This window comes from Oxyura jamaicensis, chromosome 3 (genome assembly GCF_011077185.1).
Source record: "Oxyura jamaicensis isolate SHBP4307 breed ruddy duck chromosome 3, BPBGC_Ojam_1.0, whole genome shotgun sequence".
NCBI lineage: Eukaryota > Metazoa > Chordata > Aves > Anseriformes > Anatidae > Oxyura > Oxyura jamaicensis.
The window spans coordinates 103,419,638-103,445,406 of NC_048895.1; the positions used below are offsets into that span (position 1 = coordinate 103,419,638).

General features: G+C 37.1%; 1 protein-coding gene across 1 annotated transcript in view; it reads right to left on the bottom strand.

Annotated features, from left to right (window-relative positions):
• Positions 1–25,769, bottom strand: part of NOL10 (nucleolar protein 10) — a 48,993-nt gene that overhangs the window by 20,972 nt on the left and 2,252 nt on the right. The window contains exons 4-13 of the mRNA XM_035322131.1: positions 24,955–25,032; positions 23,183–23,220; positions 21,078–21,214; positions 20,419–20,484; positions 18,880–18,940; positions 18,282–18,367; positions 17,799–17,877; positions 16,404–16,553; positions 14,002–14,068; positions 9,019–9,071 (exon numbers count right to left, since the gene is read on the bottom strand). Coding sequence (XP_035178022.1) covers positions 9,019–9,071; positions 14,002–14,068; positions 16,404–16,553; positions 17,799–17,877; positions 18,282–18,367; positions 18,880–18,940; positions 20,419–20,484; positions 21,078–21,214; positions 23,183–23,220; positions 24,955–25,032 — 815 coding nt within the window. The remainder of the gene's footprint in view (positions 1–9,018; positions 9,072–14,001; positions 14,069–16,403; positions 16,554–17,798; positions 17,878–18,281; positions 18,368–18,879; positions 18,941–20,418; positions 20,485–21,077; positions 21,215–23,182; positions 23,221–24,954; positions 25,033–25,769) is intronic.

Below are 25,769 nucleotides of genomic sequence, written 5' to 3' on the forward strand. Positions count from 1 at the left end.
CAGCCTAATGCTTTCATCAATATCCCTGTCGTGTTCTGACATGCTGACACACATAAAAGATAAACACTTGTCACTCTTGCTATGGATCTCTCTATTTCTCAAACTCTTTATGCTTTTTTTAAGCTCTCGAGACAATGAGAGCAGAGAAGATTTGGTGTAAGAAGAACAATAAGTAAAAATGAAGTGCAAGAACCCACTACTTTAAGTCACCTAATTAAATGAAGCTAAGGAGGAGTGCCTTCTAAAAGCACGCATTACAAAGCATGATCTGCTTCAAACACTATATAAATATCAGCTGGAAATGAATCAGAAGTTCCCCAAAATTCCCAAGCACACCTCCACCCCCAAGCCGTGCCTGGTTAGAGAGCTGGATCAGCAAGCAAAGGCTCGAACAAACTCCACGACCACCGGCAGAAACCAAGCCACCAGCCTGAGCAGAAGGAAGCCTCCGACCACCAGCTGAGCACTCCTGGCAGACTGCATCCTGACACCTCGCTGGCACGGCACAGCAGAGTGTTTTCTTAACAGGGGATAGAAAGTGAGCTGAAATATTCCTAAAGCTTTCAATCTGACAGCATGTTGCAATCATCACTTTTTTAAACCAGTTTTTACCCTTTCCTCCCACAAGAATTCCTCCAGGATTCCAGGATTTTAAGAAATGTTCCACAGTCTGTGAAATTTTCAAGCTTCACTAACCGAAATACTTAAGGACTGCAGTAATTAGTATTGCTTCCAAATTCACAGAAGAATGAAAACCAAGAGTGCCCTCCCCGTTTTACATGATGTCTAACAATAAGAAAACTAGCACGGTATTCTTCAAATAATACACCCCCCACAGAGCTCTCCCCCTCCATTTATGGTTGTGATGGGGGGAGACAGATAAGGCAGGTGGGAGACTTCACAGTTGCCCTGAAATTCTTTTTATTGTTGTTATTTATTATTATATTACAACAAGAAAGAGCTTCCAAGAAGGTCCTGCCTTGTCCAACAAGGTCAGAAACCTGCACCTCAAAATACAACAGCATCTCTTGCAACACTAAGGACACAGGCCTACGACGGACAGCACTCCCAAAACCAATAGGGACGAGGGACACGTACATTGATTTTAGTATGTATGTGATAGCCACTGACATCTAAATTAACAAGTTAGAAGAACTCAGAATAAACTAGAAATGCAAAATCCTGGCAAGCCATCTCATCCACCTCTCTGGCGGCACAGGAAACTTCCCACTTGTCACCCTGCGTGGTGCCTTCTTTTACGTCCCTACGAACAGCTGGGCTCTTGCAACAGAAGCCGCATACCAGGTGCTGTTACAGCATAAATATCTTTAAATGAACAAAACCAAAACTGACTGTAGTGGGGTTAAGAGCATGCCATGTGTTTTAAGGAAATTTGAGGGATGCTACGGAAAAAAAAAAGTACCAGTGCGTCCAGCTGTACTGCTACCTCATGTAACAGACAAGCTACTGGAAATCCAGGAGTTCCTGAGATGGCAGTTTAACTGCTCTTTGCAGAGCTGGGAGCAAGGCTGCTCTGGGCAACTCAGACAACTCAGACTCAGGTACTCAGACAACATCCAGGAACGGGACATCAACTACCTGTTGGGAACGTGCAGCTCCTCCGACAGGGAACGAAGATACCTTCAACACCAACCGCTCTACTCTTTCCAGAGTCCTATTTCAGCAAGAAGTTTTATTTAGCTGAGGAAATGCTTTGATAGGTATGCGCTACTCAAAGGAAATTATTTCCTAATACTAACTTTCATATATTTGATTGGCTTTATCTATCCACTTTGTGTGATAGAAATCCTAAATCCTCACAGCTTTTAAACTACTTTTGTATATATATATTTTTTAACTCAACACACACTTTGGTTCACTAATGAGTGCAGCCAGAGGATAATAAAAATAAGCCATAATACTCTACTTTCAAAAAATATAATATTTAGTTGAAATTATCACAGAGAGAATTCTCATATTTTGTCTCTTTTTGATCCAAAAGATTAAAACAAACAAACAAACAAAAAAAAAACAACAGTAATTCTTATAACATGCTGGCAGACCCTAGTAGAGCATAAAACTTGCTTCTCAGAAATTATTATATATATGTATTTTTACATTACTTGTGATATGGTGCTGCCCATTAAAGAAAACCGAACAAGTGCTGTCTATCGTACTACCACCCCATAAGAGCACCAGGCAGAGCCCACACTCCTTCATAATCTATTCTTGATGTGGAAGTACTACACCAGCAGCACCAAAGCCATCTCTAACAAATTTTACAGGAAGATCAGAAATTGTTTTCCAAGTATCACACGTTGGTGTTTTTCTTCTGTGTATGTGTGAAAAGCGGCCGTTCCTCTCAGGCAGAGCATGGGAAACAGAGGATATCCTTTGTTGGGAATAAGCCCAGTGTGTTATTTTTCAGTTTGAAAGTGTTTAGGTTAAAAGGAGGAAGCTCACATTTCTGTTTGTCAAGATAAACAATTTTTTTCCTAAGCTTGTTGGTACTGTGAGATAAGTAATGTATCATTCACTGCACAGCCTTCTTCTATTTTATACTGTTTGCATGATTTTACGTATAAAGGATTAGAATGTTCTGAATGGAAAACCAAGTGCTAGAAGGATGATACACTGAGACTCTGAATTAGCTTAAAGGCCAAAGATGCACTGAACTGTCTTTTTGTTCATGGAAAGTTTTCTTCCAACACCACTGGCCTGCACGGTTCTAAAGTACAACTGTAATATGCGACGCCACATCATCTCTGCTTTCTAGTCTTTTTGCAGTTCTTGAAATAAAATAAAATAAAACTATGGTTAAGACCAACATTTCCCATTCTATGTCATAACTGCTGCATTTTTATTTTACAACTTTTTTTTTTTTTTCTCCCAAAGAATAAAACACTGTTTTTGAATAGAGAAAAATCTCTCAGCACAGTTCAGTTTCATGGTTGTTTTCCACCTTACATAAAACGTCTGAGGTAACGGTTATGTTGAAGTAGATGAACAACTCTAAAAAATTCACCCTCACTTACGATCTTCAAGACAGCTGAGGCAGCATTAATTCACAGTGACCTAATAATGCCAATAAGACATGAAAACATCCTGAAAGAAATCAAGATCTCACAGGCTAACACTAAGCCGTTCCATTACCGTCAAAATGCCGGTCACAAATACAAAAAGAATTGAATTATTTACTTCACAGCTTTTGCCATGCAGAAGCCAAAGCTGAGGTTAGACGATTTTGATGCAACTCCAAGCTGCTCCCATGAACTACTTGAATGTGGGCTGATAGGTCAAACATAGGTCTCAAGTCTGACCTGAGGGGAGGTGTTTGCCTCTAATTGCATCCCCACCGCATGAAGACCCAAGAAAGAAAGGACAAGAGTTAGTAGATCCCAAAATAATGAAAGGATGAGCATGGAACTGTTGTGAAAGGTCATGACCATAGAGGTTAAGGGTGGTGCATGCCTCACGAGAAGCCTCTCAGACCTTTTTTTTAAGTGAAAAACAGCAGAATGTTGGAAGGAATGAACGTAAGGGGAGATATCTGATGGTTACAACCCCTTGTACAGCACCAGTTGATAGCACTCTGTAACCAGACTGACAAAATCTCTTCAGTAAATTCAATTACTGGTAGTAGCTAATCTGCAAACCTACAATCCAACCAAGTCATGTTCATCTTTAAGTTACAACCCAGGACTGTCCCAAACTAGTATCAAGAGAGAAATAAAAAGAATGAATTAAGGTATAAAATAAAACTGCCCTCACTTATATTTGCCTTAGTACAAATTCCATCTACTGCTTTGTTTCATCTAATATAAAGTGCATTAAATTTAAAGCATTTAATTAAATATTAAAAACATGAGCTAGTAAAAGTTGGTGCCTTAATCTGTGGATCTGTGATTATGTTATCTCAGGTAACTACTAAGGAAACCTGTAGGTCTGCCTACAGGTTTCAAAATTGTTTTTTCTCTAAAATTAAGATATATTTTTTAAAGAATGTGCATTATTGGGGGGCATTCAATAAAAAGATGGTGCTAAGTTGTTATTCGTACAGGCAAGTAGAGGACCTAAAAAAAGGAGAAACAAAATAATTTAAAACAGCACGTACGAAGGGAAAGTACCACCAGTAATGGCTGGTTTAGTTGAAAAGCCACCCAACTTGATGAGGCCAAAGGTCATCAACATTTCTAGCAATAAAAAGATTGACACATCCAGAGAGGGTATTGTATTAGAAACCAGACCCTAACTATAAAGATATTCTTGGAGAAACTGAATCATTGAGCAGGCAAGAAATACTTGCCCTTGAAACATTTCCACTTCATAACTCCAACAGCCCTGAACTAGGAGAGCACTAGGGTAGCAAATGATTTTCCAAAACCACCTGAAAAGAAGCCAGAGACGCTCCAGGATTTATTTTTTCTTAAGGAGCTTAATATCTTCCCTACACCAAAAGTACATTGCTCCTAGCCTCAACAGGGAGTTTTCTGCCAAGACTGCAGGAAAGTAAAAAAACATCCAGAACACAGAATATTACACTCAATTAATTACAGTCTTAATTGCTCTCTTCTTTTAATGAATAGAGCAAGTTTCAGTTTCAGTACGTATACGTAGCCCAAAGTTTCAAGTCCAATGAAGGAGACAAGACTGGTTTGAAATGTCTGTGCTAAGATCAGACATGTTCCCGTAACCAGTAGTAAACACTCAGAATAAATAACATATATGTCCCTTGCTTTCCTCCCAGAGGATCCAGAAGGTAATGTGTACATATCTCTTCTCTGTACAGCCTGGAAAGTGAATGTTGTATGTCATGGATGCTGACAGCTTAGCTTAAATTGAAGAGAACCTGGCTCATTTTAGATCCCAGTCCAGTGAACCACCTTGTGTCAGTGGAGCTTCTTCCTCTCCTCATTTCTCCGGGCAGAACCTGGGTGCACTATTGACTCAACTGACGTTTCTGAGTCAGTAGTCTGAAAAGTATCCCAAGGCACACACAACTTTCATTTCAACCTTCCTGAGACACACTTCAAAGTGAGGTACCAGGAAGCCAGCTGGCAAGAGGCAGGTTCCAAATGTTTGCATAAACTGCAAGTTAACTATTAAACTATTGGCAAAGAGCCCAATTCTAGGCAGAGGCACTTGCCCTCATTAAAGCCCAACAAAATAAAACAAAAACAAAGTCTCTAAGCTAAGCCACTCAAGATGTTACCCGTGTAAAACAAACATTTCATTTTAGCAGTCATTTTAACAATAAATTTGCCTTTTACTCTCTACATTGTGTACCTGCACAAGGCAACTTTTTGCTATTTAAAACCAAATCTGCCTGTCATTTCTAGCAAACCAAAAATCACCATTTTCCCTCTAACAGTTCACACACAAAAGGAACAACCACTGTGATTTTTTAAGAAAAGCATAGTTCTCTCAGACATTCCTAGTCTCAAATGTCATACCTATCTTGTTGAAAATCCTGCAGTGAAAGCTGAAGCACGCCATTTACAGACAATATTATGATAGCTGCTGTCAACTCCTTTGTAATCTTGAAGTTCAAGAGAGTCATTTTTTAGGTTTGCAATGGAAATTTAGCTTTGGCATGAGCAATGGAGAGAATGGGCACATGTAGACAAATAATTCATTCAGACATGAGCTCAGTCAGAGCGTACTCCAAGCTAGGCAGACACAAGCCAGCTCTGGTTCAGAAGTCATAGAGCTGTGTTAGCAGAGCACTGTGCCCACACTAATAAAACCTGCTGAGAGGCCGGGTATATTAGGCTGGGCACAGTCCTACGCTGTCTGGCCAACTTGAATCGAGGACAGAGGATTCTGGGTCTGTCTGCACCCATCCATGGGGATGCACACTCCTGTGCTGTAAGACTTCTGTGCACCTGAAATGTGTTATTAATATTTTGTAAACTTGAAGGGCTCCTGTACAGCACCATACATTCAAGACTTTAAGCATCCACCTCAACCATCACCATGATATTGCCTCGTCCTTGTTCCAGTGAAGACTTAAAAAAAGAGCAATAGTTATTAGCACTACAGGGCAGTAAGGGCTGGGGCAGTCAGATGAATTCTGTTTACCCCAAAGTACTTCTAACAGTTCTGAAACACAACTGTCCTCCATAGCTGGAGCTTTTCCCTCAGGCATTTATTCTGTTGTGGAATAGAAGAACTAATTTAATTCCTGTCAACATCTCAAAAAGAAAGGACACCTCTTAAACGTTATTCATGTCTATTTCAAAGTAAACAAAACACATAGAAAATTAGGCTGTTCTTTGGAAAAATGGTGAATCCGAGTTCTTATGAAAAGCCAGAAAACCTTGCTGTGAAAAGACATCAGGCAAAGCAGCAAATCATTAGTTCTTTAGTTTTGCTCCAAAAGTGCACACAACTAAACTCACCTTTGTCTGTACAAAGGAAATTACTCAGAGTTCCAAGTACAGGAAGAAAATGTGTCTTAATAATCTACTGACATACAAACCAAAGGACAGGTGTGCATCTGAGCTCAAATAACTAGCCCAAAAGATCAAGGAATAGAAGCGTTAAAATGAACACATTAATAACATTGAGTTTTTCTTAATAACAAATGCCCCGGAGCAGCTTAAGGCTGACACGACTTCTCCATTTTATATTTTCTTCATTTGAAAAGGAGATTAAAAAAAGCCAACAAAAACAGATTTAGTGAGCTACATACTTGATTTTTAGGAAATGCAGTAAGTAACCCTTCAATTATACAGTACTATTTGTGCCAGACCTTTCATTCTTGCAGGGCAAAATGAAAAAGGCAAACAGGGTAAACCAACAAGTTAGCAGAGCACGAAACTTCTGTTTCAAAAATGTCTTCTACCTTTAGCTTTTCTATTGTCTAAAATTACTATTCCATATTTTTATACTATCTGAAAATACTTGCAATGAACTATAGATATTTGAATTTTAAAAAATCACACCAATACTTAAGATACCTTCAGCAGCCTTCAGATGTGAAGCCACTGACAGGAACTGCAGAAGTTCAGCTTATTCAAAACACAAATCTAGCCAGGGTAGTACATTTTAAATCAAATTTTAAGTTTCCTTATACACAACAGCATTAAAAAAAAAGAGAATTCTTATGTGTTTATCCTTTAGCATTCATCATTTGGGAATCAATCATTTTTATGCTCATGTGTCACTGTGACCCTAAAACCCATGAAAAAGTATGATTGAGAGAAGTTCAGGTGGACTTAGGTACCCATAATCAGGGAACACTGATGAAGGAATATAGTGTAATGTTGATTTTCATGGGAATAGCCTGTACTCCACAAAAATAATAGACAATATTAGGCAATATTTCAGCTTGCAGTAAGTGTCTGTTAAGTGTAACCTGAGATCTAAAATAATGTTTATACTTCTTAGCTAAAAAAAAAATCTGTATCTGACTTCAGAAACATAAATACAATATTCACAGAGCCTTCTACAAAAGTGAGACTTGAAGAGAGCAAAAAATTAGTACTTTCCATTTTGATTTATAATATGTGCAAGAATATTCAAAATAATACTTGCTAAAACAAGTTCCGACAACACCCATTGCTGGTGACAAATCGAGTCTGAAATATTTTTTTGGCTAAGTGGCAATGCTGGATGTGTACCTCTAGTGCACTATACCAGTCAGGTTCATAGATCATGCATACTTGCACAAAAAAAAAAAAAAAAAAATCTCAATGCTCAATTTCCAGAGGAAGCTGAACTTCCTTAGTGACAGGAGGCTTAGTGACAGGAGGAATGCAGGTGCTTTTTTTTCTTCCATCTGAATTACTTAAATTCAGTAACTAGTCTATTCAAGTTCTAAAATCTGAACAGACTTTGAAAATAAGGGAGTTTGTCTTCTCCAATCCTTTAATTAAAAGGAAGATAGATAAAGGCTTGGAGAGATCTCCTTGAACTTTACAATGAACAAGATAAATAGAAATACTGTATGTTCAGCTTCTAACTACAGCTAATACTTGGTCTTAAATACAAAAATATTTGCTGTGCCTATTCCCATTGTTATCTCAAGCATGGAAGGAGCTCCAGTAAACAAAATGGTTAGAAACGGGTTCAAGAAATTGATAATTTCCATCTGAACAACAACCTGATGTAAACGACATAAAAACTTTGTGTATAAAAATGTCCATTTCTTGGAATGCAAAAATTGATCTGTTAGCTACTTATATAGTTGAAATATTTTTCAAAATTAACAAATTTTGCAGTTTGTCCAGAACGTGAAGAAAGTGACTTATGGAGACGTGTATGTAATTTTTGAGTTCAGTCTCCTCTTCTGCCTGGAAGATTTGCTTATATCCCCTAGCATTTACCTCCTTCCAGGCCATAACAAAACCTAGTGAATGTACTGTAGAATCAAAAACATAGCTAGAGGGAAATGCATGTGTAGTTTTCTGTGGAGTTCCCTAACACCAGAAGGCCTCCTGTTAAGTCTCCCTAAAGTCAACCCACAGGAAGAAAATGCACGCTTAGCTGTTAAGCCTTTTGAGTGAAAAGCTCCAGTTCAAGCTGGGCACTGAGCAGAAGCTACTGCTAAGAACCATGCATAAAACCACACAGTATTTCCTTGTCAGGTCAGAGAAAAATGTTCAATGCCATGATTATATCAGTGCATACCATGGACTACAGACACTAATGAAATATTTTTCAACAAAGCAAAGCTATTACCTCAAAAGCAAGCTATACAGTCTCCTTTTAGGAATTCTTTTCTAATTAGCTATCTAAAGCAATTGCTTTCCCATCAAAGCTCTACCTGAACTTCCTACTGCCACTAGCCAGTTCTGGAACTGTTAGGAAAAGACAAATTGAAAGCTTTTATTTTCATAAATAATAATTCAGTATATTATTTATCCAAGTTATGGCTAGCTTAAATTTTTCATGAAAAGTCAGAGCATCTAGACGGAAACTTGCAGAAATCATTTTCCAAAATGAAAACTTGACTGGCACCAAATTACTGACGGTTTTAAAAGATCAGTATCAGCAACAATTTGTATTACTTACTGGCATGTAATAGATATTCATTTTAGGGGCTTCATTGGCAGTCATTAGCATTCCTAAAAAACAGATTTCCACATGAAAAAACGTTGATCACAAGAGGATAACATTACTTTATAAAAATATGTACACACACAAACACACCAAGTATTTAATTGACATGAAGTAGGTTTGTACACAGGGCTAGGAAAGAAAAGCCTGATAGCAGTGCAATTAATAAAGCTTAATTTCCTATCTATTTGTGCCTTTTGTTCTCTATCTTAAAAAACGCTCAGCACAACTTAAAACAACAAAGTTCTAACACCTGCAGACTGCCAATTTTCATAACAAATTTAAATAGTTCATCTCATAAAACTGTTTAGAACAAATCCAGGGAGTACTACTTAACACCTACCTTGGGCATAAACCGGTGTTATTAACACAAGGGGGTTTTGGGGATTTGTTTTGCTTAGTTTTTGAACACACATCTACAGTCTAAACAATGTCATAAATCATAATATGGTTTGCTGCTTGATTCATATTTCATCTTGGAAATCAACAGTAGATTGTCAACACAAAACGCGAGGCAGGATGTTGTGGCTTCAAATGCAAGTGATTATTAGCCAGGTGGAACAAACATAAAATTTGAAGTATCTATGAATGTACCTAGGGAATGCTGTGAGTAATGGTTGCAAATACTCTGGATATAAAAGAACTATTACAGAAATATTAAAATCCATGGAATATCTGGAATTGTCACAAGACTTGGTATACATTCAAGATCAGAAACTCTCAATTTCATTCTTCATAAGAGCTTTGTAAGGACATCTGGCATACAACTTTATTTCAGCTTTGACTCTCCAGCATAGGTGATCACCACGTAATACAAGGAGATGCAGCACGAAGAAGAGAAGAGCAATCAAGTTAGATAACATTCTGATCTAGAAGTAACATATGCCATTGAGACTATGAATAATTGGGGCAGTTACCACATACCCAGAGGGCAGAAATATAATTTACACCCAACTAGAGGAACGCAATTAACATGGGTGGAGTAATCCTTCCTACCTAATCCTTTTTATTAAAAATACACAATGCAGCTGGACTTTTAATGTCAGAAAAGAGGGGGCTTGTTTTCCTGGCAAAGCACGAAGTTTGTGAAAGCTTAGTCAGCAAACTGAGGCTTAAAACCAAACCTGGAAATGGTTATAGGCAATTTAAGGAAAAAGCACAAATTCATAGTATATTTATATAGTATATTTTGATATTTGGTGCTCCCCTAACTTACCAGCATTTTTGGTACTACTACAGGAGACAAAGCATTTCTCCATTGACTGAATATGAATCACTAGAGATAATAAGCCCATAGAAATTAATTCTGCAGGTGCTTCAAAGATGACAGTAAAGGGAAAACCTCCTCTTTGGGAGTCTTCCACCAATAATTGAAGGTGGGAAAGTTGTCTTCAGAACAGTACAGGGGTGGGTGTATACTAAGGGGAAATACAGAAACCAAAAAAAAAAAGGAACAAGTCTGTGAAAGGAGAAGTCTACTGTGCACATATTTGTTGTTTCAGCTCATTATTTCTAACCAATTTTTATGGGAAGGGAGACCACACCCTAATAAACTACACAGCAGTCTAGTGTGATCACTTAAAAAGGGAAATAAACGAGAACTCTTCCACCACAGAAGCCATTTTACTAAGGCCGTATCTAGAAAGTGATCAATAGCATCTGTATCACTAATTTAAAGTATTACTAATTATTAGTATCACTAATTAGTATTAGTATCACTAATTTAAAGAAAAGAAAAAATGGGTATGAAGCAGTAGTAAATAGGAGAAGATGCTTTAGAAAATGCAAAGTTTTTACTTACAAGTAAAAACCCAAAAACTACCTTCCCAGAGAAGGCAGTGGTACTGAAAATGGCTGCTAAAATAATTTAATTAAAAACAAAAATAAAGCAATAAAAAAGCAGAAACACAGCTACTGAAAAATATTAATTCACATTATTCTGATCCACATCTTACCATATTCCAGAATGTTGTTACAAAGTGGTTTCACTTCTCCATTTTTTTATTGCTTTCATAATTGAGACAACATAGAGTTAAAACTGTTTCATTACTGCACATGCAGCAGACATCTTTATGTAAAAAAAAGGCTGCAACGAATATGAAGTAGCAGCCACCTTCTGTGGTTTTAAAACAGAACTTGAATATTACAACTATTAGAATAAAATTATAAATACAAGATGTAAAAGTAAAATATCTGCATGTACTAGATAACTTTTCTTTTGGGGAAAATTGCTTTCTAAATGGAGGCTCAAAGACTTCTGGTCTGTGACATTTCTGACATTATTCTCTTCAAGTCTGAAACAAAACCTGTCTCATTCTCGTGAATCGACTTCTGCATTTTGACCCACATCAGTGAAATAAAGTTGGAAGAAGTGTTTTGTTCCATGCAGTGATGAACAGCAGAGCTGTTTTAAATGAATGAAAGAGCGTAAGGAAAAGATTAGGGTACAGGCTTTCTGAGCAGTAGTTTCACATGAAATCTAAGCATGGACTGGACAAAGGTCTCAGGATTTACTGTGCCACACCAGCTTCTGAACATCCCAGGGTGCCCTGTGAAGGCTGAGATCCCAGTGACAACACTGAACTACTCCCATACTATCAATTAAATGTTATTGCCTTTCCTGCTTTCCTCAGCTGCAGCATTTGTATTACTGGAAGTATTTCCTGATTTTCAGATGTAATTATTCGTTATATTCTAATGCGCATGAGGCAGTGCCAGGCATCTTAAATTTTGTAGAAACAGTATTTATCATAAACATGAAGTGCACCACCTCTCACCTTAAATCTTTTTGTTTCCACTGAAACACCTTCTAGTTCCCCCGCCCCCACGTCTTCACAGGGTTATGAAATACAACCTAATTTTCACCCCACAACAGCTCTTACCAAAAGACCTCAAACCTGCCCTCCCTTAAGACATGGTCAAAAAAGAAAGAACAAGAAGCAAAACTGATTCATGAGGAAACGTGGAACGCAGGACTGGAATGCACAGTCCAGATGACTGAGATCAGACACGTAGAAAACCAATGCCCCATAAGCAACATTAAATTGACAAGTGCATTTAATTCTTTGTGCTATGAGATTCTTCCTGCAGAGTCACACAAAAATCATTTAAGCCCAAATCAGCACTTGAGGAACATCTACATACCACAGAGACTGTAGAATATCCGTGGCTGTGTAACATCCATCCTTATAGATACTTAAACTTGACTGGTTATGACCTGAGCAACCTGACCAGACTTTGAAGTAGGATCTAACTTAAAAATTGGCCTTGCTTTGAGCAGAGAATATACGACCCCCAGAGGTCCCTTCTAAATTATGCTAAGATTCTACATAACTTACTTGTCTTTCCCTCCATATCATGACCCCCTCGTTATCAATGCTGCATGGTTGTTAATTCACTCCAAGATTCTCATTTGGATCAAATCGCTAAGCTCAAAGGTGAAACCTGGATGAGATACTAAATGTAATTCACTTCAGTGACCTTTTTCTGTAGTGCTCTTCCTGTAGCCTCTATGGAAGAGGGAGGAGCAGGTTTGGCTACCTCCACATTGCACAGCCCACACTGTTACCACAGCTGCTCTCCAACACCCCCAGAAGAACTCATGCATACAACCAGAGCACACAAGATGCAGCCTCAGAGCCATGCCATGAGCTCCCTTTTTGGCAGGCTTCAATTTTTTGCCTAAAGTATTTCTGGCGCATTAATCTGGGAAAAACAAATATATGGAACACAAATTAGAATGCTACTGATACCTTTTTTGAAGGCTTGGGGAAAAAAAAAAAAAAAAAGTCTGATTGCTAAGTACTGTAACACCATTCTTTTCCAGTGTGGGGTAAACCTGAGCAGCATGGAAGGGAGCCAGTAATTTCACCAAGATCCTGCAGACCCTTACACTGCTGCTGCATAAAGTCAGAAAGACTTACCATCTCAGCAGAACTTATATACTAAGTTCTCATCTTACCAAAAAAAAAAAAAAAAAAAAAAGACATTCTTAACTGAAGTTGGCAGAAAAGACAAGATAAGTTTTAACTCGTTAGAAATCTCACTTATCTACAATCTTGAAATTGAGCTGCTGGTATGAATCAAAGTCTAAGTCGCTCTGTCTTCACTGCTACCTCTCTGAAATTAAGATAATAGCAGAGTGCAACACAGGCATTCTCTGATCAAGAATTTTGTCCTCTGACATCTTAAAGGCCCTAATTTTTCTTTCATCTTTTTCAGTGCTGCTTTCTAAGCAGGAAATGGGGGTCACATACTCCTTAAGAACTAAGCAACTAAAAACTAAAAGTTTTAGTGCAGTACACGCAAAAACATTTTACACAATACAACCACCACTGTGTAAAATATTTTTTCCGCACTAAGTAGGATCTGGAAACTAGTTAAAAGTGGACTTCTTTTTTGACCTCAAAACATAATGCTAGGAGACACACCAAATTTGAGAAGTCAAAAAAAGAGCACACAGATCTGTGCATTTAGAATTCTACACTTAAAAGAAAAGTATTCCAACTTAACTAGGGCACAGTAAGTACTGTAACTAAAAAACAGGAAAGATCAAACGGCCATAAACACTTGCAAAAATTTGTAAACTCATTGTAAAGAGGTTTTTTCCTAGCTCTAGACAGCAAGCTCTAACTGATCTGGAGCTTAGCCTAGACAAAAGGCCAGAATTCCTTCTCTTATGAAAGACTTAAGATATTTGAAAGGGCGAGAGGTCAGTCACTCAATTGACATCACAACAGCTTCCAACTGCAAAGGTCTTCGATTTAATAAAGATGAAGAGGAACCAATGACACTAAATAGCATGTAACCATTTTTCCTAGCTTTGTCATAAGGAGAAAAGTAGACTTAATTTGCATCGCCTAAATAAAAATACCACAGTTTGGGTTAACACACGCTTTCCCTTTTGAACTTAATAAGACATTAATATATCTAATGTACCTGAATTTGGATAAAGACAAACATCATTGATGTCATATTCTGGCTCCATTGAAGTAAATATCTTCCCCTGTAATTGAAGGAAGATAATAGATTATAAAGAATTCCAAGCAATATAATTAAATTTAGTAAATATAAACATTATGAATAGCCATTATAGAAGCTAAGAAATATGATGGTATCAAGACGGCAGAGATTTTGCAGAACAATAAAATGTTATTAAAGCATCTGATCATACCATAGAAACCTTGTACTGTGTTCTGTCTCCTATCAGATCTCTTACAAGGGGGCATTGTATACTGCTTATCGAGGACACAGCAATGTACTGTGGCACCTCTGATTTCTTGGCTCACACTTCTGTGTTGAAAATTTACGTCAGTTCAGCTTCATTTTATTTTATGTAAAAGAAGCATGAGGTCCATGAGTTCCCGGTACATTGCCAGTGTAACCCTCGTTTTGTTCAAGTCTGAATGCGGTAGTTTTAAGTAATTTCATTTTGTTAAGTACATTAGCTGAAATGATGGTTGGGGAGTGGAATTTTATTCTGGAGCTTGGTTCTTCCACTCTGCCCATGTCTACCTAAAATGAAATATGGCTCAGCACTTTATTTGTAAATTACAAACTCAGTATTAAAGAGGTCTAAACACAAAATTACATAAAAATAATAAAAGCATCCACTGGAACGCAGCTTAGATCAGAAATGAAGTTTTAATGGTTATTTAAGAAAATGGAATAAGCAAGAAACTTTTAGAAAAAATAAGAACTGGAACAGAGTCTGAAAAACCCAGACAAAATACAGGTGCTCTTGTAAGCCAAGATGCAAGACAGCCAGTTAAAGAAGTGTGTCTCACAACTGGGCCACAGAATCCGAAGCATGAGAGTACATGCCTACACGGTTCTAAATGAGGGACAGGAACAGAGCAAATTTTCATCCTATTCCTCTTTTCTCTTTCCCTGCAGCAATCCCACCTACCTTTCTGGGCCCTTCCTTTCCCTCCCAGTTATATGCTGTTACCCCACCCACCTCTGGTCTCTCCCCGATGATTAATAAGAGTCCTCCCCCACGCCAGTCTTAGCAGACAAAAGCCTCATACTCCCCACCCCAAGGCACGTCTCAGCATGGGGCTATTCTGGTATCAAAGCCATATGCTCTCCACCCCACAGTCTGCCTCTGCAGTTGGTTCCCAGCCAGAGATAGTCAAGAACCAACATCTGGGAGAGGTGGAGCCAGCTGGAACATACTCTAGGAAGGAGTCCAAAGCTATCTTTGCCTTCCAGCGGTAAGAAACCCTCCCTTTTCCCATTGCAGAGGCCACCTGACAAACCTTAGTGTTTCATTCTCAGTGAGGAAAATATCTATACCTAGGAAAAATGAAGAGAGGCCACTGCAGATGTTTTAAATAATAGCCAATAATTTATTTGCCCTTTAAAACAATAAAAAGTAACTGCAGAAGAGCTCTCAAAAAAAAAAACAAAAAACTGCTTGCGATCACAGAAAAAGAGGCTGTTGAAAGTTCATGAAGAAATACAACAATAGAGAAATGACTGCCTGAAATAGTTAGAAAATTAGTGCCTCTAAACTACTATAACTGCTCCTGATATGTTACTGCTACATTACACAGCTAGAAAAGCATAGATGCAGAATGGAGCAAGTTTTTAGGACTAGAATGACTAATGATAGCCCCTCAGAGCAAACCAAATTACAGTTGTATTACTCTGAATCTATAGGGTAACATAGCTTGGGCAAGCTGCGTTGATTGGAGACAAGAATAGCATAAGGTAAGAAAGGAAAGTCTTAATTAGATCACAACTTCACTTATAGGTGCAAGAGACAGGGATAAAGATACTGTCTATTGCAACACAATCCATTAATATAGCATCATACATGCTGTTTGAAGCAGATACTATGCCTAGTTCCAAAATTTAAATAAAATAAATAAATTTAAATAAATTTCTGTGAAAACAAGTGGGACCTGATTTTAACACTTCACAAACTGATCTACCTTTGAAGCTGCCCTTTTTCAAGCAGAGAACTGAAATGGCCAATTTTTCTTCTGATGAAAAATCAGAATTGGATGTTTCTAAGAAACATAGTAAGTATATTTCTGAGAAACATACAAACTAGAGCAATGGCTAAGATACTTTGGGTTTAAATCCTTCTACTGAAAGAAGCATCTTAAGCAGACATTACAAACAGCTAAAAAACCCTAAGTCTACTTTTTCGTACCTGACAGGCTGTTGAATTCCTTCCCAGATACCAGCTTCTTTAGCCAGACAAGGCAAAATGCTATGTAAATTAGGACACATTAAAAACCCAGCTTCCCACCCTGAATTTCAGCTTCATTATTCAAGTTGAAGGAAAAAAAAGTGAAAAGATCTGAATGCAGCAGCAGAGAAATACTTACTGTATCTTTGTTCCACATTTTTATGATTCGAGAATCTGCAGAGATAATTAAATCCAACTGATGCTGAAACTGAATTGACTTTATAGGCAGGCCATATTGGTGATCTTTGACTATTAATGGGTTACTAGACCGGAGGTCATATAATAAAACCTTGAAGAATAAAAGACAGATTAAACTTACGATACTGTAAGATTAAGAGGAAGTCACATACACAAGGTCTTCACTAATGTTTTAACTCAACTTGAGATTTTTGTTTGCTTGTTTGTTTAAATACATGGACAGGGTCTCCATAAAAGAAATCATTTCAAGTTCTGATAATGACTTACTAAGTGAGCCCTGCTTATTCTTACAATATATTAACTACAAAACGTTTCAGTCTAGAAAAATTAAATTTTAATTCAAGAGTTTGCCATCTTTCTAAAGTCTTTCTAATTTCTATTGGAATTAAAATTGAAAAAAATGAACTGTTTTCAAGACTCTTACTATTTCTTAGTTATTACTAATTTTTCGCTTTCAATTATTGCATTATTCTCACTCATGAGATTTAAATTTTCAGATGCCTTTCTAGGTTCTGTGAGTATCACTTTCACTCAGCAAAACACCACTGAATGCAATTGTTCTTTTGAGAGAAGTGGAGAGTACAGGCCATCTTCCAGAAACCTGTGTTTTTATCTCAAAAGCTTCCTTTGCAACTTGAGAAAGACTTTAAATCTTTCATATGCCAAGTATGAATACTAATAATTTTGGGAAAAAAAAATATATAAACAAAACAAAAAGACGATTTCCAATAAAGTCTGGCTGACATACATACTAACATTATTACAACTACAACTCTTGCTCATGCATCTGTCTTCAACAAGCTACAGTTTCCTAAACCCATGAAAGGACCACTACCGGCAGAAAACCCCTCATCCTCCACTTGACAACTAGGATGGCAACAATGCAGAAATGAATCAAAATGATCTTTTATAGAAAGATAAGACATAAAAAACAGTAGTTGAAAGACAATTAATTCTGCTTCTTCAGCCACCACCAAGATAAGGTACAGCATATATATATTGCACTGAGATGGTACTGGTAAAAAAGCAGTAACTTCCTCACATATTGATTGTTAAGTCTGAAGAAAACTGCAGAATTTGAAGTTACCTAGGTTGGAGGTTGCAAGGATTTTAAGCCAATCCTACCGTAATTCTGAAGAACAAGATCATTTGTTAAACTGCAAATTAATTTTGCCACTGACTATCGCTGCTCTACACGTATAATTTATGGTCTTAGAAATACTTATCTTATTGTATATCTATATTGCATTAAGTGCACTCAACGTACAAGAGACCTGGACTGGCAACTGCAATAAAAGGATCTCATAAGAACTGTTGCAGAGTAAGTTAAATCTACCTGCCCAGTAGATGTTCCAACAGCCATATTCAAAGCTCCATTAAATTTCAGCGCCGAAATAGATGGTAAACAATCTATCCTGCAAAGCACAATGCTCACAGTTAGACATTTTATCCATAAGGATGCAAATACCTTTTAAAATGTTAAAAATAGCCAAATTAATTAGTGTAATTTCATTTGCAGATACCACTCAGAAATACTACTTCAAAAAGCAAAACTGTTTCCATTCACAACTTGCATAGAAAATTAGTTATTTATCCAAGCAGTAATGGCTCAAGTTTGTTTGTGACTAAGAAAACCCTCTATTCACACTAGAAATGAGAGATTTGGATGCAAAATGGGAACGGTTTCTAAAAGCAAAACTTAAAACAAAACAAAGCAAACAAATACAAGAAACCCCCCCCCACACAAAAAAACAAACAAACAAACAACAACAACAAAAAAAACAGAAGAATGCACTTTGAAAAGGTAGCTTTTACTCACTCTGTATCTGCTGTCACGCTGCTTAAAGCACAATCCAGCAGCCCAACTCGATTTCTAGTTCTTGGATCCCAGCATTCCACTTTACCCTGAACAGTTCAGAAAATACATTTCAAGCTTATGAAACAAATACCTGACATTGTGATCGTTTAAATAAAATTATGAATTATTTCATCTATGAATAATCAAATATCTTAATTTGACATGAATTGTACTAATAAATGCATATAAACTCCATACATTTCATCTGTATTTAAACAAATGTGACCTGAATGAAAATGATTAATGCTAAATTTCCCCATATTAACTGGGTACAGAGGCTAGCTAATTTCTACAGATGGATTTATTCTTAAGCAAGATAAGGCAATTTTCTCTCATCTGCAAAATCTCACGCATCTCAGCAATGAAGACAGTTCTGAAATGATACCTTCCATACACTCTAAAAAGTCATCTTGTTTAACAGATCTATACTTAACACAGCAAATGAGATCAAATTAATTACGTAGGTTCCTGTTGTGATTTCTTCTTATCCTCATGCAAGCTAATATTAAAGAGATACAAACACTGCTGCCCTTTTAATAAAAGGAATGCAAACATTTACCTCAGCTGTCCCTGTAGCAAACAAGAAGTGTACAGGATTTATGTCACAGACATTATTCTCTCTAAAACAGAAAAATGAGTAAGTTTAATGACCTCAGAATAATGTAACTAGAAAGATTTCTGTAATCAGATATTGTTTAGCCCGGAGAAGCAAAAGTGTTGGGGGGAGGAGGGAGTGCATGTGTGGATGGCAACCTAAAACAGATTCTCTTTCTTAAGAGGAGTTTATCAAGAATTCTGAGCTATCAGATAAAATCAGAGACAGTGCTGATAACTTGAGATGGGTGAGGTTCCAACTGGATGTAAAGATAATATTTTTTATGCCTTGAGGATAATTCCCTATTGGAATGAGCTGCCAAAAGAAGCTCTGGAATTTCTATCCTCGGAGCTTTCAAGACCTTGTGGGCAAACTCATTTAAATTCTGTGTTGACCATGTCTTGAGTAGGAGACTTAAGATTGGGTTTCTTTCCAACCTGAATGATTCTTATGAATGAATTTTCAACCTGAATTTTCAAGCTGAATGAATCCTCTGCCTGTGCCCACCACCCACCACCAAGCCTTGATATATTGCCCTGCTCACTGTATTCTTAAATGACTCAATTAAATCAAAAGGTCTTCCTGATGACATATGTTAGAAACATACATCTCCAGCATATTCCGATAAAGGCCTGTCCTCTTTTCCCTCAACAGCTCAACATGGAGCCCTCTATTTCTTCAACAATTCTTTCAAAATACAAATATTTTTGATTATACTCATCCCCAAAAATGCCAACTCCTTCTATTCCAAGACCTCCACATATAATACTATAACTCATCCAGTTCCCCTGTCTCGCAACCTTTTCACATCTTCAAGTTTCTTCTCCCTGATTCAGATTTCATGCATGATGACTCTTCTCCCAGTCCAGGACTCTCCCCCAGCTCCCTGTTTCTTTTTGCTACTACTCAATTTATATAGGAGAGCCTGCCCAAATACCTCTTCTTCCTGTAGGCTCTCCTACCCACTGAACACTAGCTGTTGCTCACCAACTGGCCACTCTTGTCTGCTCAGGTCTCTACTTCTCATCTGCCTCTCCCCACAAAAAAGAAACCCAGCTACTGCTATGGTATGGTTTTCAAAAGAATCAGACACATGTTGGTGATATTAAAAAAAAAATAAATCTCTTTGGGCTACTCCAAGAGCAAAAGGACAAAGACATGTCTGGGAAAGTACATACCCTGTGGGCAATCTCTATATGACGTCTAAATTGAGCAGTAATGGTGAAGTTTTAATGAAATGCTCTTAAGATCAAGTTATATAATACCTATTACATGTCTATATTAAGCAATTTTAATTGAGTTTTCTTCTGTTAATGTTTTAAAATGTAAAAACTTGAACAAAGAATTACAGAACATAAAATCAGGCTCAGGCTCAGCATATGTTCCTTTTCAACTCTACAACATTTGGGAATATTCAGACATACTAGAGACAGAGAGCGTATTAGGAGTTTGGTTCCACCTGGTGGAAAGAGGACAGACAGACATTGTGCATTACAAACTTACGAAGCATCAGTTTGCAGGGAGTTGAGAAACCTTCCTTGTTCCAGATTTAGCCTGTATACTTCAGAACTACGAAGAAAAAAATAAATCAAAATGACTCCTTTCTCTTAAGAATACTGAAAAAAAGATAATGTGTATGTTCGCCGATGATATTTACTACAGTGCAGCATCCTATCAGTTACTTTTTTGCCACAGAAAAGATGCATTAATCCCTTTTTTAACATCTTTAAATTTCTTACAGTTTACATTACAGCTTGGATTACTAAAAGCTTTTCTCAAAATTTGTTTCAAACATTGAAGATTTCATTTTATTTTTACTGTCTTCTCACAAATTCTGTTAAGCTTTTTCTATCTTTGTTGTTTTATTACTATCTCCTTTTCCTTACTTAGATGTCAAACACTTTCAAAACATTACACTGAATTGCAATTTTGTCAATAAAATTTGCAAACACATCATTCAAAGAATGAAAGTCTTAAAACAAAGAAAAACTGAATTCATCTTAGACTTCCACTTTTTTTACTCTTCATACACAGTCTCTATTTGGAAAGAACAGCTACTTTTTTCAGTAACATTTCTAACTTTTCTGGTATTTTAATATTCATTCTGTTCTTGGAAAACATTCCTAACAGAAGTGAAACAAAACAATCTATGTAATCAATACCTTGCTCCTACAAAATACAGGTCACATGATGGATAATGATAAGAGAAATCTCTACCAAATTTTGGTATTCTTGTCCTGTAGTAACGGCCATGTTGTGAATGAAACTCCACAAATCTGTCACACTGCAGGAATACAATCTGAAAATGAAATAGAAATAACTGAAACATACAAAGGCAGATGACAGCAGCTCCTCAACTTGTCTCATAACGCAACTTCCATGGACTTTGCCAAGCTTACACAGGTTAACCATAACCTACTTAAATAATTTCTATTAAAATAATAGAATTGACTAGTGCATCTTCATTCTCACCACCCACAGCAAAAGCTCCGTTAATAAAGATATCACCCTCTCCTAAGCCCAAGTCTAAATTTTAGGAAAGCACTGAAACGTAACTGACCTTATGGATATCAACATGAATGAGAGCCAAGCGTGCTCTCACTGCGAAGATGCCAACAACCCTCAAAGCAATACCTTGGGAGGTTAGTGGGAGCAGACTGGGGAGGATACATTTTCATTTCTCCACACAGTGCTCATGACGCAGTGCCTAGTTAGGCCTCACAATTCAAGAGGGATGTTGAGAATAACAAGAGGGCTACCAAGACAGACAGACAAGAGGTAGAATATAAGCCCTACAAGGGAAGGTTGGAAGAATGGAAGAGACACTATGGGACAGTCTGATAGCAGCCTACAACTGAAGTTTGATAGGGTCAAACTCGTTGCAGTAGCAACAGTGAAAATTTCAGATTTCGTTGGGCAAGTTGGACAGGAAGGAAAAATTCTGTAAGATGAGGTCACACAACATTACAACAATTTATTCAATGGATTTGTGGAACCTCAATGCTTGCAGTTTTTAAGATTACTGGCAGAAGTCGTGCTTCAAGCATTAAATGAACTCTAGATGTCCCCTTCCAATGAATATTTTTATATTTTTAATGAAGTGCCATTCCCTCTTTTTACCATGCTTAAAAAAATAAGACAACTACCTGGAATTAATTCTTTCTAACCATTTAGTAAGCTTCAGGAAAATGAAATGGAAGCTAAGGTTGTCAAGATAGGGCTTCAGTCTGAAATACAGTACCAATTTCAGTTTTAAAAAACACAGAAGCCTTCCTGTTAGCAAGCAGTCAAAAAGACTGCTGAACACGTTGAGAAATACATTCCTCAGCCTCTCAAATAACTGTTTGGTCTTTACAACCAGAAACTTTCTCCCACAGACAGGCAGGAAGCTACTCTACTCTCCCAGTCACCTTCTCCATCCACTTGATTTCACACACATTCTTGGAAAACTTTGAAAAGACTAGAGTTAGAAGGTTAGATGATAACGCCTCTGATTAAATGAGAATTTTTATTATGATAAGTCTGTACCAGTAATGCTAAGGTCTCTTCTAAGAAAAAAAATATATTACAAATTAAAAATATCTTGTCCTAATGAAAACAGCAAAATTATGTGCCTAAATTTTGTATTTCATTTGGCACATAACACCTTGATGAATCAACAGAGCAAAGTTTATAGGAGGAGGCAATCTGGTACAATGTTTCACATTTTTTGGGTCCTGAACAAAATTTGAAGTGGTAACTGTATGAACCTGAAACAGGCTAACAGTTCTAAGAATTCATCTGTTTCTTCCATGTACAGCAGTTCATAAAACAAGGCATTACTTTCCTCCAGTTTTTGCCTCATTCGTATGCTTATAATTACCATTTCTACAGCAAATCCATCTAACCCAGTGGTACCTATCCCACCTCTCAAAAAAAAATGTATGTGGGCTACCGTCACAAGTGATTATAACTAAATGTTATCCTGGCAAGAGTAACTAATTATGTTTTTCACATTAGTTTGGTTATAGGGGAGATCATTATTTGAAGCTTTTCTCTACTGCAGACAAAAGACTTTAAAAGTGGTAATGCAAATTATAATACAAAGAGGTAAAGAAAACAAAAAACATTTTAAAAGGTACAAAAAATGTTTATCCTGTTTGATTTGTGTTTTTTTTTAATCTGTTCCAAAAGTTCTTGATTGACTGCCTTTACTATATATGAAAATACATTTTAATATACATATTACACAATTTTCTCATTTATATATTGAAAACATTAAACATACCTTTGAGTAATCATCTGATAAAATCTCAAATGTAACCACTAGAGGAGAGAGCGAGAGAATTTCAAGTTAACTAAGCAAATTTATTTGCAAACATTGGCATATATCCTGAAAATATTTACACTTATTTCAACCTTTAGTCATGTAAGTATTCCCCACAGGTGTCAATGCATAATGCAGACATTGTGATAAAATCTTTAATTATATAACTTTATTTGCAAAATAATAAGCAGTTTTAGAAAACTTTAGAAACCTATGAAGCATCTTGTAATCTTTTCTGTCATTCTTGTACATTTGACATGTTCCTCAACACAATGCTCAGCCATGTATTTATTGGCTCAGGAACGTTTAATGAAATGGTTTTGAGTGAGCATGTGGTCCATGGATCTTTGGTAAACTATCAACAATGATAAAAAATAATGTGGGGTCAGATGTACTACACACAGATCTGCAGACATGACCTTTCTAAGGAGTCAGCTTCCACAGAAAAAGCTTTAAGGGTTCAAAATTTAATAGCTACTATCTACGCTGAAGACCGCAACATATTGAACTTTGCCTAGTTTTAAATAAGGTGGGTCAGGAACATTAGGGAGTAGCTGCTTCATCTAAACTGTTTCCATTTAAATGAGGCAACTCATTTAGGATTACCTGATGTGACTCTATGCTACAATTCAAGTTAAACATACTTGACAGCGTAGATGCCAGTTCAGAAAAATTAACCTCAAGCTCTAATTAACTGCAAGTATTTACTGCTACAGTGACTTCTCTTTCGAAGTGGGTCTCTCTTGCCACACCTTCCTCTCTTCAGCTTCTCCTAATGTCTCCCCTCATACCACTCTGTAGCACCTTCTCTTTACTGTACAAGACTCCTTGTAGTATTCAGGCACCACGTAAGGAAACACTACCATGCTCTACTCCTCTTTTCCTGAGCTAATTCAGTAGTTTTCATTTTTACTTTATTTTTTTTCATCACATATCAAAGTCAGACCAGTTCCATTTCTCAGTAGTGATTCAGGTCTTCCTCTGTATTAGTCTTCTGCCATTGGTCTAACAACAACAAACAAAATCCTTCCCCAGCACTATATACCATAAAAATTCAAGCTGCAAAGCTGAGGCAGCTCTGACCTCCTCCCCTCATCCAAATTTCAGCAAATTCTCCCTTCTCATTGTCTAGATGACTCCTCGCTTTCACCACCACGTTTGTCCTCCCTCCAAAATACTCCCAAACAAGGTGAAGTTAGAGCCTTCCCCATGCTACCATTTAGGCCTTGCTTCCAAAAAAACACCCAACCACCAACCAACCAACAAATAACCCTCCAAGAGAATTCTCTTTATTCTAACTGACCTAGCTTGGGCTCCAGCAGAAAAACATGAGAATTCATTTCAGTAACAGTGGTGCAACCACAGCGCATTCTCCTACCTTACTGCTTCATGGAGGGAAGAAAAAAAAAAAAAAAGAGAGAACTGGATACTACCCAACCATCATAAGCACATAGCACTCCCCAAATAGAGCAACCTTCAGCCACATTCACTCTCTCAGCCCCACACTTACTGGCTCAGGGTAGACCTTACTCTCTTCATACAGTTCCAAGAGAGGAAAGAACTTTATAGAAAAAGAAGGAAAAATACAGAAATAGACTAGATGAGATTTTACTCTAAACTCTTGTGTTTCTCCAACACATAACCTGTCTCCTCAGCACAAGGAGAGAAATTTCTATCCAACCTGAATGATGTGTGAAATACATCATGTACTAGGAGTCGTAGCTTATACTAACCTTCAGCATCTAAACATTGTTCAAATTTCTGGGATAACTGATAGGTATCATAACAGCGGATCCTTGGCTTATAAGTTCCTGAAAGAACAAATTGATCTTGAGTAAAACACTTGAACAAAAGATAACACTAAAGCATGTATCAAAAAAAAACCCACGCCAAACAAATAAACAAAAAAGTATGCATACAGTCTTTAATGCACCTCAGCTATTTCTCATCTTAACAAGGCCTCAGCAACTGGAAAAAAAATCCCTACGGTTATAAAAGCCTGGTTTTTGTTTACTGGGGGGGCTTTGGTGTCTGAAAGTACCCTCTATGTACATTCTTGTACCGAATACGTCACACAGTACTTAGTAATATCTTCCAGTAAGTCTGCAAGATCAGCACTCCTTGTGCTATTAAATCCAACTGAAGTATTCATGCTAGGATCCTGCTTTGACAGTTACGAATTATTGCATAACCTTCCATCCTTTAAAAAATACTCAAACAGCAACATTCAGAAGTTATTTAAGCAAGTTTATCAACACACAATAAAAATCACAGAATCACCTAGCTTGGAAGAGACCTCCAAGATCACCGAGTCCAACCTCTAACCAAACACTAACAAGTCCTCCACTAAACCATATCACTAAGTTATGATATTTTAGTCAGGATATGTAAGTTAGGATATATCCTAAATAATTAAGAACTTAGTGTTCAACTATATTATAAATAGAAGGGTATCTGTATTCTAAAAATAAGCCTTTCACAACATCACTATTAAGACATTAATCATATCACATCTTAAGAATAGGCTTCCAAAACTCCGTTCAGAGCT